The 18390-nt window shown below is 43.4% G+C and overlaps 1 protein-coding gene across 1 annotated transcript in view; it reads right to left on the reverse strand.

The window, feature by feature from the left end:
* Positions 1-11210: 11210 nt before the first annotated feature.
* Positions 11211-18390, reverse strand: part of tesk2 (testis associated actin remodelling kinase 2) — a 63993-nt gene continuing 56813 nt past the window's right edge. The window contains exons 12-13 of the mRNA XM_056292976.1: positions 15509-16045; positions 11211-14347 (exon numbers count right to left, since the gene is read on the reverse strand). Coding sequence (XP_056148951.1) covers positions 13806-14347; positions 15509-16045 — 1079 coding nt within the window. The 3' untranslated portion in view covers positions 11211-13805. The remainder of the gene's footprint in view (positions 14348-15508; positions 16046-18390) is intronic.

The raw sequence follows: 18390 nt of genomic DNA on the forward strand, positions 1-18390 counted from the left end.
TTTTTCCATATTTCTCTACCCACCGTACTGCAGAGCACCTGTCACCATTAAGCCACTGGACACATGCAGCGCTTCCTACCCCTCCTTGTTCTACTATACCAACAGGCAATGTTAAAAAAAAAAGTTTAATTTTTTTTAGTAGCTCTGGAAAAAAAAATTCTGAAAAATATCAAATGTCTCAAATATCTTAAAAGGCTTTGAATATTTGAAATTATTTGCTTCAAGAGCGTCAGAGATGAGGATTCACCCCTTGACATCTAATTATAACAAATTATACTATAAATAACACAAATGATGAATATTTTTAGCCATTTAAAACTAATTTCCTGCATTTTAAGGTGTGTATTGTTTGATGTTTCACCACAAAGCAGTAAGTAATTAGAATTTGAGTAAATTGTTTAAGAATGTAAGACCATGGGGTCAGTGGTTGTGTCAGGAAGGGCACCCGCCGTAAAAAAAAATTGCCAAATGATTACGCAGATTGACAAAACCATACCAGATCAGACGAGGCTCCATACGGGATTGTCTAGGGCCCGGATTAACAACGGCTGCCATTGGTGCTGTGCCCTCACAGGGTACTGATGAAAACTGTACAATCCGCTGTGGTGACCCCTGAGAAGCAAGGAACAAGCTGAAAGAAGAACAAGAAGAAGTTTAAAAATTTAAGACAGTGTGCAGCATTATCATATACGCTACATTCCTTTGGAGAAACTCCTTACTGTCAGGTGAAAAGAAGCGGCTGGCGACTCCACATGTATCGGAGGCATGTGGTAGTCTGCAGCCTGCAGGAAATGGGGATACGCTTCTCTATATTTAAGCAATATCATACGAAAGCGAGTGCTGTTATACTGAATATCAGCACAGCTGTGATTCGGTCGTAGGTGCGAGGCCGCAGGACGAGTACCGAAGATAATCACAGTTGATATTGATAACGACTGTTAATGTAGCCTAATTAACGGTTATTAATAGAAAACCTGTGCGGCGGAGTGATACATATATACTTAGCACAAAAAGTAAGGAAATGTGTGTTTGGTAGGTTATTTCTTTGTTGTAACAATGCTTCTTGGCCATAAATCTTATACCGTTGGAAAGCCTGTTTATTTCCCTTTTAAATGGTGCCACATTTGTAAGGAACATGCATTTGTGGGATCAGCAGCAGAGCTGAGTATGTGGGTTGCGCCCATGAAAAATTTGCCATATCTTCTCTGCCAATGCCAAACAGCTTATTTTGCTGCTGCTGTTGACTCTTGTTTTGAGCTTCTGGTACTCCAGGTGCTGACAATCAGGTGCCTGATTTAAGATTTGTTGCCAAGAAGCATTGTTACAACGAAGAAATAACCTACCAAACACACATTTCCTTACTTTTTGTGCTTAGTTTAGTTGAAAGTCCTAGTCCTGTTATGCTGAAGCTTGTTTGTAGTCACGTGATTCTGATGCCGCGCGAGATTCAGATGGAGGGCAGGAAGTGAAACGCATAATGGACGAGATGGAGGAAAACTCCAACAAAGCAAAGAAAAACAGCTTTAGCGTAATAAAGTAAGGAAACAGTTAAGCTACATAAACATAGCCACATAAAATTACTTTACCTTTGACGAAGCGGTCACCGCACACACACGCGCATTATCCGACTCCGCTCCTCCCGACCGCAGACGACGGTTCGCAAGCCGTTTTTTTCCGGCGTTTTCGGTCAGTTTCTTGTATTTCCACTCCTTACGAACAACAGCTTTTGGTACTCGATAAACACTCCTCGTAGTTTCTCGATTTAAACGATGTGAGCAACTGGCATTTTGAGAGTTTGTGACAGTGCTTCCTATGTAGAAAATCACTTCCTGCCCTCCACCTAAAGTGACGTGACGTCATATGCAAACAACCTATATCAGCGCTTATGGAATGCCTCTTGTCCAATCAAATGACTTGGTTGGAACTAACTGTTGTATAAATGCTCATAATCCAGGTAAGAAAATCGAAGGGAGTTGAATCAGTTCAGACAACGTTCATTGGCAGACACGTTTCAACGCTCATCTAAGTGACCTCTTCTGTCTAAACCGACTGCACGTATCCCCACCCTTATAAACAATACAGTGCCACAATGACCGAAAACAACGATCAGTTTCATATGCAAATATGTGCGTGAATTGTAAACTGGACGTACATTTACTGCGGAGTACGTGTAGACCAGACTATCGCAAAGGGCGGCGCTGTTCAAACAAAATGGCGAACGGTTACCTTAGCTGACAGGGGCTAGCATAGGCTACATGACTAACGCTTAATACAGTCTTATCTTTCAGGAACATATAACCCACGGGCTTTGCGTGAAATGACCCGTTACAATATACCGATTTGATTTGCTTCTTAATAAAAAGTAATACGACGTGCAGGAGCCAAAAGAAAAGGAAAAAATGCGTCTAACAACGAAGCGCGCTATCATGCTAGTGCCTAAACCACGCACGGAACTAACACACCCCCCCCTTTCTCTCTCTCTCTCTCTCTCTCTCAAATATTTCGTAGTTCACTGCAGTATATAGCTGAAAAGAGCAATTCCAATAACTACACTAGTATACAATTATAATTATTTTTTCATTACAGACTCAACCATTAAATGGAGAAGTTTTCCTTATAAGTCAACCATTATACTGTAGCGAATTCGGGGGACAACGCAACCACAAAAACTGCCGCGGCAGGGAAGCGACCCCGTATCGCCCGCACCGCAGGAGACATTGCTAACCGCTAGACTAAAGGGTCAGTTCCGCCGCCAGCGGCCAGCGTGTCTTGTTATCCATGCACGTTACAATACTTTGCCCTATAATGGCTGAGTTCCTACTGGAGAAGAACATTCATTCATTTAATGACATTTAATAAATGTCATTAAATTTAAATTTCATTAAATGAATAGAGATTCTTCTCGAGTAGGATAGGGTGAAGTTTTCCTTACCCTATAAATCCTATTTATTGAATTTAAGACATTTTTTTTCAAAGAAATGTTATAGTCAAGTTTAGTTTATTAGTGATACTTCTTCCGGCTGTTCCAGCTAGGGGTCACCCACAGCAGATCATCCGTTTCCATTTCTTCCTGTCTTCTGCATCTTCCTCTGTCACACCAGCCACCTTCATGTCTTCTCTCACCACATCCATAAACCTCCTCTTTGGCCGTCCTCTTTTCCTCTTCCCTGACAGCTCCATATTCAGCATCCTTCTTCCAATATACCCAGCATCTCTCCTCCACACATGTCCAAGCCATCTCAGTCTTGCCTCTCTTGCTTTGTCTCCTGACTGTCCAACTTGAGCGGTCCCTCAAATATATTCATCCCTAATGCTGTCCTTCTTCATCACTCCCAGTGAAAATCTTAGCATCTTCAACTCTGCCACCTCCAGCTCCGCCTCCTGTCTTTTCGTCAGTGCCACTGTCTCCAAACCATATAACATAGCTGGTCTCACAACCATCTTGTAAACCTCCCCTTTAACTCTTGCTGGTACCCTTCTGTCGCAAATCACTCCTGACACTCTTCTCCACCCACTCCACCCTGCCTGCAATCTTCTTCACCTCTCTCCTGCACTCCCCGTTACTTTGGACAGTTGACCCCAAGTATTTAAACTCATATGCCTTTGTCACCTCCACTCCTTGCATCCTGACCATTCCACTGTCCTGCCTCTCATTCATGTATAGGTATTCCGTCTTGCTCCTATTGACTTTCATTCCTCTTCTCTCCAGTGCATACCTCCACCTCTCCAGGCTCTCCTCAGCCTGCACCGTACTTGCTACAGATCATAATGTCATCCGCAAACATCATCATCCATGGAGACTCCTGCCTGATCTTGTCCATCAACCTGTCCATCACCATTGCAAACAAGAAAGGGCTCGGAGCCGATCCTTGATGTAATCCCACCTCCACCTTGAACCCATCTGCCATTCCAACCGCACACCTCACCATTGTCACACTTCCCACATACATATCCTGCACCACTCCTACATACTTCTCTGCAACTCCCGACATCCGACTTCCTCATACAATACCACACCTCCTCTCTCGGCACCCTGTCGTATGCTTTCTCTAAATCTACAAAGACACAATGCAACTCTTTCTGGCCTTCTCTATACTTCTCGATCAACATTCTCAAAGCAAACATGGCATCTGTGGTGCTCTTTCGTGGCATGAAACCATACTGCTGCTTGCTAATCGTCACCTCTCCTCTTAACCTAGCTTCTATTACTCTTTCCCATTTCTTCATGCTGTGGCCGATCAACTTTATACCTCTGTAGTTGCTACAGTTCTGCACATCGCCCTTGTTCTTGAAAATCGGTATCAGTATGCTTCTTCTCCACTCCTCAGGCATCCCCTCACTTTCCAAGATTGTGTTAAATAATCTAGTTCAAAACTCCACTGCCATCTCTGCTAAACATCTCCATGCCTCCACAGGTATGTCATCAGGACCAACTGCCTTCCCACTCTTCATCCTCTTCATAGCTGCCCTCGCTTCCTCCTTGCTAATCCACTGCACTTTCTGATTCACTATCCCTACATCATCCAACCTTCTCTCTCTCTCTCATTTTCTTCATTCATTAGCCCCTCAAAGTACTCCTTCCACCTTCTCAGCACACTCTCCTTGCTTGTCAGCACATTTCCATCTCTATCCTTGATCGCCCTAACTTGTTGCACATCCTTTGCAGCTCGTTCCCTCTGTCTAGCCAATCGGTACAAGTCCTTTTCTCTTTCCTTAGTGTCTAACCTGTCATACAACTGACCATACACCTTTTCCTTTGCCTTTGCCACCTCTCTCTACACTTTACACTGCATCTCCTTGTACTCCTGTTTACTTTCTTCATCTCTCTGACTATCCCACTTCTTCTTTGCCAACCTCTTCCTTTGTATAATTTGCTGTACTTCCTCATTCCACCACCAAGTCTCCTTGTCCTCCTTCCTCTGTCCTGATGACACACCAGGTACCTTCCTAGCTGTCTCCCTCACTATTTCTGCAGTGGTTGCCCAGCCATCTGGCAACTCTTCACTACCACCCAGTGCCTGTCTTAACTCCTCCCTGAACTTCGCACAGCAGTCTTCCTTCTTCAACTTCCACCATTTGATCTTCGGCTCTGCCTTCACTTGCTTCCTCTTCTTGGTCTCCAAAGTCATCCTACAGACCACCATCCGATGCTGCCTGGCTACATTCTCCCCTGTCACCACCTTGCAGTCTCCAATCCCTTTTAGATGGCGCCTTCTACATAAGATATAGTCCACCTGTGTGCACTTTCCTCCACTCTTGTACGTCACCCTGTGTTCCTCCCTCTTCTTGAAATATGTATTCCCCACAGCCATTTCCATCGCAAAATCCACCACCATCTGTCCTTCCACATTTCTCTCCTTGACACCATACCTACCCATCACCTCCTCATCACCTCTGTTCCCTTCACCAACATGTCCATTGAAGTCCGCTCCAATCACCACTTTCTCCTCCTTTGGTACCCTCTCCACCACGTCATCCAACTCACTGCAGAATTCTTCTTTCTCTTCCATCTCACACCCAACTTGCGGGGCATATGTGCTGACAACATTCAGCAATACACCTTCGATTTCCAGCTTCATATTCATCACTCTTTCTGACACTCTCTTCACCTCCAGCACACTCTTGACATACTTTTCCTTCAGAATTACCCCTACCCATTTCTCCTCCCATTCGCACCATGGTAGAAGAGTTCGAACCCACCTCCAATACTCCTGGCCTTACTCCCCTTCCACCTGGTCTCTTGCGCACACAATATGCCTACCTTTCTTCTTTCCATCGTATCAGCCAGCTCTCTCTCTTTACCAGTCATAGTGCCAACATTCAAAGTTCCGACTCTCACCTCCACACTTCTACCCTTCCTTCTCTCTCTAGCTGCCTCTGGACATGCCTTCCTGCTCTCCCTCACCTTCGCCCAACAGTAGCATAGTTTCCACCGGCACCCTGCTGGTTAACAGTACAGGTGGCGGTCGTTGGTAACCCGGGCCTCGACCGATCTGGTTTGGAAATCTTATTTATGATCCGCATATTTGATTTAGCAAAGATTTTACGCCGGATGCCCTCCCTGACGCAACCCTCTCCATTTATCCGGGCTTGGAACCGGCACTAAGAATGCACTGGCTTGGTCATCCTCAGTGGCTGGGTTACGAAAAACAAAAAAACCATGGGAGAAACCTGAGGAAGATCAACGGAGGAGGGATCCCTCTTCCAGGACGGACAGACATGCAGTAGGTGTCAGATGCACAAAGTACACAAAAATAAACAGAATTATAATGTAACATCATAGATTACACAAAGCAAGGTAAATACATATAGTTGATGCAAATTTAAATGTGCTGGGTAGTAAACTTGTAACGAGAGTGCAAGGCAAATTTGCTGAATCTGTGTCCATCCAAGACAACATTAGGAAGCCCACAGATGCAGTGAAGAGACAGAGGGACCCTGCACCACAAACCAGTTCTACACAATGGGGCCCTACAGAGAGAATAGACGTCACATGCACACAAGAGGGGAGGCAGACTTCCATACAGATTTCACAGAGAGAGAGAGAAAAACAGGAGAACAGTGATGAGAGTGATGCAGAAATTGTCGTAGCTAAAACAAATAGTATAAAAGCAATTTTAAATGAGAACAGCACAAAGGATAGTATAAATATCCAGGAGGGTGGGATGGTCCATCCATCCATTATCCAAACCACTTGTCCTGCTCTCAGGGTCGCAGGGATGCTGGAGCCTATCCCAGCAGGTGGAAGGTGGGGAGACACCCTGGACAGGCCATCACAGGGCCAACACACACACACACACACACACACACACACACACACACACACACACACACACACACACACACACACACACACACACACACACACACACACACACACACACCTAGGGTCAATTTAGTATGGCTGAGTCACCTGACCTACATGTCTTTGGACTGTGGGAGGAAACCGGAGCACCTGGAGGAAACCCACACAGACATGGGGAGAACATGAAAACTCCACACAGAGGATGACCCAGGACCACACCCAAGGTTGGACTACCCCGGGGCTTGAACCCAGGACTGCGGCACGGTGGTTGGCACAGTCGCCTCACAGCAAGAAGGCCCTGGGAGCACAGTGACACAGTGGCTAGCGCTTTCGCCTCACAGCAAGAAGGTCCCGGGTTCTTGAAAACCCAATTTCCAAAAATGTTTCAATGCCAAGAAACGGCATTTTAGCCTACCAGTGGGGCATATTCTGCCAACGACTGATTTCAATGTTTTTAATGCCTCTTACAAAAATAGTTAAGTGCCCTTCATAGCTTAAGTATGAACCCCAACATTTCCTGACCTATCAATGGAACTTATTCATATAGATCACATGAAACAACAAAAATGAGAAATGACATTAACGGAGACATAAGGCCGAGTAGATAAGAGAGAGGGACGTTGTAAAAAATGAAAACGAGAGTCAACTCAAAGACACAGGCATCTTAAATGTCACACGAGCTGTGATAACACCATCAATACAGTACAAGGTATAGAGGATGAAGCACTGGGGGATGAGGAAGGTGGAGGGCTGGCGGCTCCTCCAACACCTCCATTCATTCACCTCCTGCATGTCCTCCAAACAACAAGAATCAAACATTGAAATTTCATTCCTGGGATGACCTTCATCTCCGCCTGAGAGAGGCATTAAAATCCTGCAGAGAGGAGTGGGTGTTGAGGAGGCTACCCTGAGACAAATCATGTAGGCATGGATTAGAAGATAGGATGGTACAAGGATGGGATGGTGTCCAAGGGAAAACAGGACGCATCACAAACAGGCTCTGAAGTCATCAGGCGTTTGAAGAGAGCGAGAGAGATGATGATGATCCATAGTCATCAGACAATCCATAAAAGAAGAAAATATGTCCTGGAAAGCAATAGAGAGACAGAGACAGAGATAGAGAAAGTAATCATACATACAGTAATCATAGATTTTTGTTCGATGGCCTGACAGTACAAAATGTTATTAATGCAGCGTCACAAACTGCAAAGAAAGTGTGAAGTATCTGTCTTTTTTTGCACTCTTAAGACGAAAAGAGGTCATATATTTCCACTGTGTCTAAATGTGGGACACCATTCTACTATGCCCAGTATTGTTTAAGTATTGTTCAAAAGTAAAAAACACAAGCACACTGGTTCAAAGACACATACATGCACCTATGTGTTCACAGACACTTAAATTCACCTCTTTGCTCTTTGCATTTGCACCATTAAGTGACATTTCATATTAGGCAAATCGGGTTTCTATAGCTCCGTCACCCAGGTTCACAGGAGAGCTTTTGAAGGAAAGTAAATTTGTGGGCCTGATCAACCCTGGCTGGGTCGCCTGAGAGAGGGTGTATGATGGTGAAACACCCGAAACACCCAAGGACCTCAGCAAACATCACTGATGATGTGTCCCAGTGCATCCTAGGATGCATCTTCGAGTCTGTGTAGGTGCAGCTCTCGGGATTCTGCAAATACACAAACTGTGGGCCACATTACACTTGTTGCACTGGTTTGACTTTTACAACAGTGTTGCTGCTGTTTAACATAGTTACTGTATAATACTGTACAATTTCATTACTGTATAATTTTCTTTTACATTAGTAAAATTACATTACATTACATTACAAAAAATACATTAGTACCTTACAGCTTTTTGATGTCAACAATGTACAGTGTTTATCTATTTCTATAGCCAAGTGTTTGTGAGCTATAGTGCAATATTTAACCTTCTGTCCAATATTCCACAACCTTTGCATAATAGTGTTCCAGTATTCCCTAATCCCTGCCAACCCTTAATATAATTGTGGTTTAGCCTCCTTTACCCAAAACCTTGTTGCTGTTGTTCTGTAATGTGCATTTTATAATGCTGAGTGAGCCAAACAAAGACAAATGTCTTGTGTGCTAAGATACTTGGCCAATCCATCTGATTGTGATCGATTCTTTTAACCTGTAAAATAGCATTTCGACACTAGATGGCGATATTTTTCTTTCTTATAAGTGGACTATTGGCCTCATTAAAAACATGCGCTGTCTTATTACCTATTCTTATATTGTTATTTATTTGGACTTTAAGTCAGACACGGAGGGATGTTGAAATACGTATAATCTTGCATAATAAGTCTACAACCTCAGATCAGTTATCTCTAATCAACACTTGCTTAACTCCTCCATGTTCATTTAAATTAGAATGACTGCCCTTATTCTGTGTCGGAGTGACCTCTTCACAGGCCTCAGTTTGTAGTGACCACCAGAATGAACCTGACCGATAGACCCTCCTATTAGACTGAATTTTATATAGCTTGCTGTGTGTATCCGCTCTCTCCCCGTACTTGTGTGTATAAATATGACACATTTAACCATGAATCAAATCTGTTTTCTTTCACATATCCCAATCCCGCAAGACACGCCCCCAGCACAGGCCCCTCCCCCTCAAACCAAAAACACACGCGGAGCTCTCTCTGGATCTTTTCATGCCACCATTCAGACCATCACATAACTGGGCCCAACAGGACTAGTGGCCTTCCGTTAAGAACACCTGTACAGGGGAAATAAGGTGGGTCAAGGAGAAAAGTAATGGGAGAGAGCGAAAGCAACAGAGAAAATTAGAGAGAGAAGAATGAGGGGGCTATAACAAAATAAGGGAGCCTGCCCTCCATCTACATGCTACACATCACCTGTCCTTGAACTTGAGTCTTGTCATAAGCAACAACACCAACAACACCTACTACTACCACTACTACTACTACTACTACCACCACCACCAACAAAGTTTTGTATAGCACAGGCACACAACACATAGATATGCATTTGTAGTCAAAATCACAAACCAACTTGTCAGAGCACCATGTAAAGCATCCACCCATCCATTATCCAAACCACGTATCCTGCTCTCAGGGTCGCGCTGATGCTGGAAACCATCCCAGCAGTCATTGGGCGGCAGGTGGGGAGACACCCTGGACAAGCCACCATCACAGGGCACACACACACACACTTGCTTGCTTGCTGGTTGTCCATCGTGCCCGATGATGACCATCTTCTTCTATTTGTGGGTCCTTTGAGGACTCAGATAGCAGAAGATACCTGCGCAGAGATGGTTTTTAAAGTGGCATGGGGGGTGCGCTTCTCCCAACGCCACATGACTTGATTGTAGAGGAGATGGTTCCGATGGCAAGGGGGATCCCTAGATGACCAGCACCTCCACACAACTGCAGGGGGCTGCCGGAAATCCAGTTTTTTGGAAACCGCCTCGAAGCGTGCCGCCACAGCTTGCTTTTCTGCTGGGGTGAGCTCCCTTAGCCTTATGTCTTCCAGACTCACCCACAAGGCAGCGGGGCAGTGGTTGATAGGTGCCAGGGTGTGTCCACCAGGGTGGGCCTGCACACCATATCTCTGGGGCCCACTGCTGCTCCGAGATCCCCTGCCAAGTTAGCCTGGGGCCGCAAGACCCCAGTTACCACGTGTGGCCACGGGGAGGCCTGGCAGGAGTCTTGGTGAAGGAGAGGCTATGTACTGGCAAGGGAAGGGTTACACGCTAGGATGCTTCCCTATTCGCCACAAAGGCTAGCCAGCGGCAGCAAGCTAAGGGCAGGAAGGACACAAGCGGGTTGGAAGAACACATGCACCTTCCCTCCAACTACACACTGCTGCACTAGACGCATCACAACACTATGTGTGTATGTACACACACACACACACACACACACACACACACACACACACACACCTAGGGACAGTTTAATACAGCCAATTCACCTGACCTACGTGTCTTTGGACTGTGGGAGGAAACCAGAGCACCCAGAGTAAACCCACGCAGACACGGGGGGGGGGTGCAGACATGCAAACCCCACACAGAGGATGACCCCCAAGGTTGGACTACCCCGCGGCTCAAACCCAGGACCTTCTTGCTGTGACGTGACCACGCTAACCACTGTGCCACCATCCCGCCCCATGTAAAGCAGTAATTCCCAAACTTGTTTCAGATGACTGTGAGTGTTGTGGTGGAAGTTTGAAGGCGGAGGAGCTGTGTAGGAATATGAATGACTTGAGTAAGAATCCAGAAAACCAGGATTCGTGTGTGATCATCAAGGTGTAACACTGCATTACACATCGTTATTGATTTCAGTATTTTGGACTTTGCAAACAAGAATTAATTTGGGTGAAAAAGATTCAAAAAATTGTCTGGAGACAAATAATGTTTTTAACAAGTAGTTTTAATGCTAGGGAGTCTGCGCTTTGGTTTTAAACACAGTGATACATTTTCGTTATCGAAAGGTGCCCGGCACTGAATAAGAACAATTAAGATTCAAGAGGAAGGTTTCGATAAGGTACATTAATAGATCAATAAAACATCTCATTCTGTACTTATCAAGTCATGTCCACATAAAACTTTATACACAAACACCATACAATTTAAAAGATCAAAAACTGTTTCTCATAAATATCAAAATAGATGCTTTATTACGTAAAACCCCGTTCTAATAAAAGTTACATTTATTGCATAGAAATGTAGTGAGAAGACAAAAAAAGAAAAAAAGCAGATTCAAACATTTGATACCCTATCAAGTGCATTTAGTTAGCTGGTTAGCGGGGCTAGCAGGATGCAGCATGGGATGCCCTTGGTGAGGGCCACAAATCAAATATAGCTTATGTTGAAAAAACGGACTCGATCAGGAATTTCTGGTTTTGATGTGAAAATCTTTTGGGATTTAATGTCAACAAAGAACCAACAAAGTTGCGTGTACACAGAGAGAAGAGGCAACTGTGACACGCACTGTACGGTAACACACATCACGTCTCTTACAGATTTGGGGGAAACACAATGCGGAGCATAATGTACGACGACTTAACACGTCATCGGTGAAAAGGGGAACTCTTCACAGCATATCCGATTTAGGAATTCTCTAGTTTACAAAAATATAGGTACCAAAATATCTTCACTGGTAACCTCAGAGACCAGCATTGTTTGGTGTCGGTTATCTCGGCTGGGTACTTTGGAGCTCTTTGAAATATTTACACCCCTGGTAGAGTGAAGTTGGAAAGTGTGAATGTGTTAAAGAAAAGCAAGTTATTGAAGCGACAACATGTTGGAGTGGCGAGTCGGTAAATCGTCATTTACACAGATGAAAGAAGTTCACTGCATTACAGTAGGAGGAATTCTCCTCATTTTAGTGAACAATTTAAATAAAAGTGCAGATATAAGTTGTTTTTTTTCTTCTTTTGGCTGGACTATCTAGTTTTGTGAAAATGGATGGAAAAAATTGCTTTAAAAATTAATATTTGTAAACACTTCTAAACTGTTTCCCCTTGCAGGGGAACCTTATTCATTCAATCCTAGTTATAAAACATAGATTTACTCTTTAAGAATATTCAAAACTAAAGTTAATTAAAACTCTAGGCTTGAATATCTATACAGAGGCTCTCACAATGGTTTACGTCGCTCTCACCACGAATGTTAAGGCTGCCTAAACAGACAGACATGCTAGTATGCAAACAACTAAGGCTCCATTTTGGTTGTTAAAAAGAGTCTTCTCTGCAAATTAGGATATGAACTGACACCAGCTACACCCCCACCCTTAAAAAGGCCTTTTGTATCACACTTTTCCTCCACAGAAAAGGGTGTAGGCGTAGAAGGGAAATGTTGCCCTCTATTGGTGACCTGAGAGGCAAACGGTTGAAAAGCAACGTGAGAATTGTAGCTGGGCAACACTATCAATTCTGACTGTTGAAAAAGAAACCAGGTAAAATACACCGGCAGAAAATCTGTCCCACGTATTATCACAACAAGCGTTGAGGTGGATGACGTGATGGTTGGTTATTTACTTGTGATGTAGGATAAATATGAAGTCCTTTTTTGGCCCGACCAACTCCATCCAGTAAATTCACACCAACCTGCCATTTCTTACACACAGGAGACACTGTTAGATTTCACTTTGAATTAATGTCACTTGAGGAGAATTACTTATGTATAACATGGCTCCAGTCTAGACATGTGGCAGGTTTGGACCGAAGGTCCGTCCGTCTTAAAACCTGTGTTTAAACATGTTTCGGCTTTCATTTCATTCAGTTTTCTGAACTGGACATTAATGTAATGTTTGGTGGACCAATTCATGTTCTGGTAATTTAATTTAAACTCACCATAAGGACATTTTTCTAATAAACAGACAAGACACAGGGTAAGTTAGGAGGCAAGTACCAAGGGGCAGCTCTGACAATCCTATACACAAACACACAGACACAAACCTTAACACACACACAAACTCTTGACACATGCACACACACACACACACACACACACACACACACACACACACACACACACACACACACACACACACACACACACACACACACACACACACACAAGCTGTTGAGAGCATATGGACGCATCAGGCAAAACACTGACAGGGAGTTAGACACATTGTGATGGACAAGGTTTCTAAAATAAACATTTAAGAAAAGAAAACTGTACATCATGTCAGAATATTAAATATAAACACGTTTTCAAAAAAATAATCTCTATGGAGGGCATCATTGTGTTGATTATTTTTATATGGCAACTAGAGATACTTTTGTGCTCTACTAGACCTGGGAGACAATATATCTGAATATATTCAAAAGAGATTTCATTTCAAATTATTGATCTGCGTCTGGTACACTAGACTTAATTAAGAGTCACTCAATTAGCATTCAAGAGTAAAGACATTCACTTGCAACATCAGATAAATCATGTGAACCATCTGCTGAACTTTTTAAAATGCCTCTACCGCTACTTAAATCCAACCTGGTCATTGTTTTTAAAAGCCAGTTCCCAGTGCCTCCATGTCCTCACATCCAGGGGTTGGGGTACCCCTCTCAAGTCCCAGACTACCATTCATTCCCTGGGTATGGAGGTTTTTCTGCTCTCCCTGGTAATGCAGCGGGCACTGGATCGGACAGAGGAGTTTTCCAATTTCCCCTTCCATGTGTGTGTCTATACAGTCTTGTGTCAGAGTCTGCATGGGACAGCCTTGTTGCTTTTTATTCCTGCATTTTAGGTCACACATGAAGCATGTTTCCTTGCCATTCTCTCCTTCCTCCTCCTCCTCCTCCTGGCTGTTAGAGTACTCCATTGCTTCTCCATCATCTCTCTCACTACTGGGAACCATAGGAGAGCAGCTGTCTTCAAACACATCCTCCTCTTCCTTCCTCGCAAAAGCCTCCGCCCCTTCTCCCCTGTCCCTGTGGGGCCGGTATGGTGGGATCTCAATCACAGCAAATTTCTTAGCCCTGATGCTCTGTGCCACTTTTTCACGGACCTCGTTTCCTAGCAGCCCCGGGTCACAGTTTGAGTTAGTTGCTGACAAAGTGAGAGAATAAAAAAACAGAGTGGGCGGGGGGGGGGGGCAGGGAACAAATAGAAAGGATATGGAATGATGGAAGACAAAATGAAAGGAGAGATGAAGAAAAGAAAGGGACATGCAAAGACAGGAAACAACATTATTATCCAACTTAGTCATCCGTTTTAGTCTGAACATTCACAGTACATAAAATTAAAGGTCCCTGTATTTCTCGTAACGGTGATATCTCTATAATGTACACAATAGTTGCCAATGTTGTTTTTATTGCTGTAGGCAGCGACAGCAAACTGGCTTACTTCTGTCATCCATTGACATCAATGGATGGCGGAAGAACTACAGTGCTGATTGGCTGGGCTATTTTTTTTAATTATTATTATTTTTTTATCTGCATCATTGAAAAACTCTGTTTTAGAAGATCAATTAGACCACCAGCACGCAACGGATGCTATTAGTGGTGAAACTTCCCTTTGAGAACAACTCCATCACTGGTTAATTTTTTCCTTATTCAGTATGTAACCAAGTTTCCATTTGTCCCTCTTTAAATAGAAATAAATCAAGATGAGACCAGATTTAAATTTTACTGTAAGAGGAAATGTATTCCAGGGTCTGGTAGTAGTATGCTACCTAAGTCCAATTTAACTAATGGACTGGAACGTATCCCCCCTCAAATAAACGTCAACCCTTCGTTTTAAGTAAACGCACAAATAAATAAATAAATAAATAAAATAAATTATCTTCTACTGTAATTTGTAAGTTATAACTTATAAATGAAAGAGAATGAATGACATGAATGAATGACAACATAACAAACACGAATGGATGACATTAAAGAGATACTAGTTTAGCTATTAAGAAAATAAAAAAGCAAAAACAAATTCTTGCTCAATATTAATTTTTCAGTCTTAATCAAAAGTGAACATTTTACTGTTGTAAACCAGTGAAGTTAAACCTCCTAAAAAGGACAGGATGTTGTGTTGCTGTAAAGCTCACTAAGGCTAATTTGTGATATTGGACTATACAAATAAAATTGACTTGACTAATATATAAAGACATCTGCTATTGTTTTAGTTCTACCTACAACGCAGTTATTGGACTTTCCCCACTTCCCCAAACATTTCATACTAAAATGGGATCATGGTGTCCCCTGACCAGACAGTCACCTGGCATAGTTGTGGAGAGCTGGATGGAGTTACACATAGTAGAGTTGTTGTTAATATAGCCAACAGCAGCAGCAGCTGAGTGGAAGGCCTCTGAGCGGGGGAGCAGAGGGGACACCGGTAAGGAGTGGCACTGTCTGCCGGGCAGCTGCTGCCAGTAGTAACAGGGCTCCTGCTGGAGCCCACTGGGACCTTGGGAAGAAGGTGGGCTAGAGAATGCACTCCCTGGTGGTGAGCGGAGGTCAAACATAAGCGAGAACACGGACTTGCTGGGCACATCATAGAACTTGATCTTGCCCCCTCTAAGGTCCTCGCGGGCGGTGAATGGGTTGACCTTGCAGGTGCCGACAGCTCGCTGGGGAGAAGGGGGGTTGTAGGAAGGGTCCTGAATGTTGATCTTTCTTGCCGGCTTACGGGAGAAGATGTCCGACTGGCTGCGGCTGAGCCATATGTTTCGGCGTGGGCGGGGCGATTTGGGCGGGATTTTGTCGTCCTGGAGACCGAGAGGGTTCAACCGCTTAATGCCCTGGATCTTTTCACCTACAGGGTGACAGAAGAAGGGAAAAGCATTTTATCAGAAAGAGGAGGACAAGGAGAATTACTGATCCACTTTTCCAGCAAAACTTTTCATTATTTTCAAAACCTTTTGGGGGATCTGGAAATATACACTACCGTTCAAAAGTTTGGGGTCACATTGAAATGTCCATATTTTTGAAGGAAAAGCACTGTACTTTTCAATGAAGATAACTTTAAACTAGTCTTAACTTTAAAGAAATACACTCTATACATTGCTAATGTGGTAAATGACTATTCTAGCTGCAAATGTCTGGTTTTTGGTGCAATATCTACATAGGTGTATAGAGGCCCATTTCAAGCAACTATCACTCCAGTCTTCTAATGGTACAATGTGTTTGCTCATTGGCTCAGAAGGCTAATTGATGATTAGAAAACCCTTGTGCAATCATGTTCACACATCTGAAAACAGTTTAGCTCGTTACAGAAGCTACAAAACTGACCTTCCTTTGAGCAGATTGAGTTTCTGGAGCATCACATTTGTGGGGTCAATTAAACGCTCAAAATGGCCAGAAGAAGAGAACTTTCATCTGAAACTCGACAGTCTATTCTTGTTCTTAGAAATGAAGGCTATTCCATGCGAGAAATTGCTAAGAAATTGAAGATTTCCTACACCGGTGTGTACTACTCCCTTCAGAGGACAGCACAAACAGGCTCTAACCAGAGTAGAAAAAGAAGTGGGAGGCCGCGTTGCACAACTGAGCAAGAAGATAAGTACATTAGAGTCTCTAGTTTGAGAAACAGCCGCCTCACAGGTCCCCAACTGGCATCTTCATTAAATAGTACCCGCAAAACACCAGTGTCAACATCTACAGTGAAGAGGCGGCTGCGGGATTCTGGGCTTCAGGGCAGAGTGGCAAAGAAAAAGCCATATCTGAGACTGACCAATAAAAGAAAAAGATTAAGATGGGCAAAAGAACACAGACATTGGACAGAGGAAGACTGGAAAAAAGTGTTGTGGACGGATGAATCCAAGTTTGAGGTGTTTGGATCACAAAGAAGAACGTTTGTGAGACGCAGAACAAATGAAAAGATGCTGGAAGAATGCCTGACGGCATCTGTTAAGCATGGTGGAGGTAATGTGATGGTCTGGGGTTGCTTTGGTGCTGGTAAGGTGGGAGATTTGTACAGGGTAAAAGGGATTCTGAATAAGGAAGGCTATCACTCCATTTTGCAACGCCATGCCATACCCAGTGGACAGCGCTTGATTGGAGCCAATTTCATCCTACAACAGGACAATGACCCTAAACACACCTCCAAATTGTGCAAGAACTATTTAGAGCAGAAGCAGGCAGCTGGTATTCTATCGGTAATGGAGTGGCCAGCGCAGTCACCAGATCTGAACCCCATTGAGCTGTTGTGGGCGCAGCTTGACCGTATGGTACGCAAGAAGTGCCCATCCAACCAATCCAACTTGTGGGAGCTGCTTCTGGAAGCGTGGGGTGCAATTTCTCCAGATTACCTCAACAAATTAACAGCTAGAATGCCAAAGGTCTGCAATGCTGTAATTGCTGCAAATGGAGGATTCTTTGACGAAAGCAAAGTTTGATGTAAAAAAAATCTTATTTCAAATACAAATCATTATTTCTAACCTTGTCAATGTCTTGAGTCTATTTTCTATTCATTTCACAACATATGGTGGTGAATAAGTGTGACTTTTCATGGAAAACACAAAATTGTTTGGGTGACCCCAAACTTTTGAACGGTAGTGTATAACCCCCAAATAACCAGGCAAACTAAACATTTATTTATTCTTAGGCCAAACCTACATTTTACATTTAATGACAAAAAAGATAGTCATAGTGCCACAAAGTAGTTCCATCTGATGCTATATTCCCTATATTAGAGGATGATTATAATCTAACCAGCAGGTGGCACTGTAAGATAACGACAAACAAGCTTAACGTTTTTTACTTGTGGAAGTCCTGGGACTTTTAATAATGCTCTGGATGACTTTTGGAGCGCGTGTCGGGTTCTTTTTCTTTCTTTATTTTTTGCACAAACGCAAACTCCGTGTATGTAAGGATTCAACCGTTCATTTTATAAATCTTTCCAGAGCCCTACAAACATGAGCCAATAACGAATCCACAGATGTTCTTCTATTGCTGAAATTGGTATCCATTTATGTTGGACTTAAAACTGAAAATGATCCTTGTCATTCGTGGACAAAAGAGCAATGGCACAAAAGAGGGGATGGAGTTTTTGTTATGTAACAGAAATATGTATTTCTAGATTCAGAAAATACTGATAGCATCAAGCAAATTGAGGGCGTGGGAGGTGGGGTGGAATTTGTTAAGTAGGAGAAGTCAGTG

The sequence above is a fragment of the Lampris incognitus genome, chromosome 14 (assembly GCF_029633865.1).
Source record: "Lampris incognitus isolate fLamInc1 chromosome 14, fLamInc1.hap2, whole genome shotgun sequence".
Classification (NCBI taxonomy): Eukaryota; Metazoa; Chordata; class Actinopteri; order Lampriformes; family Lampridae; genus Lampris; species Lampris incognitus.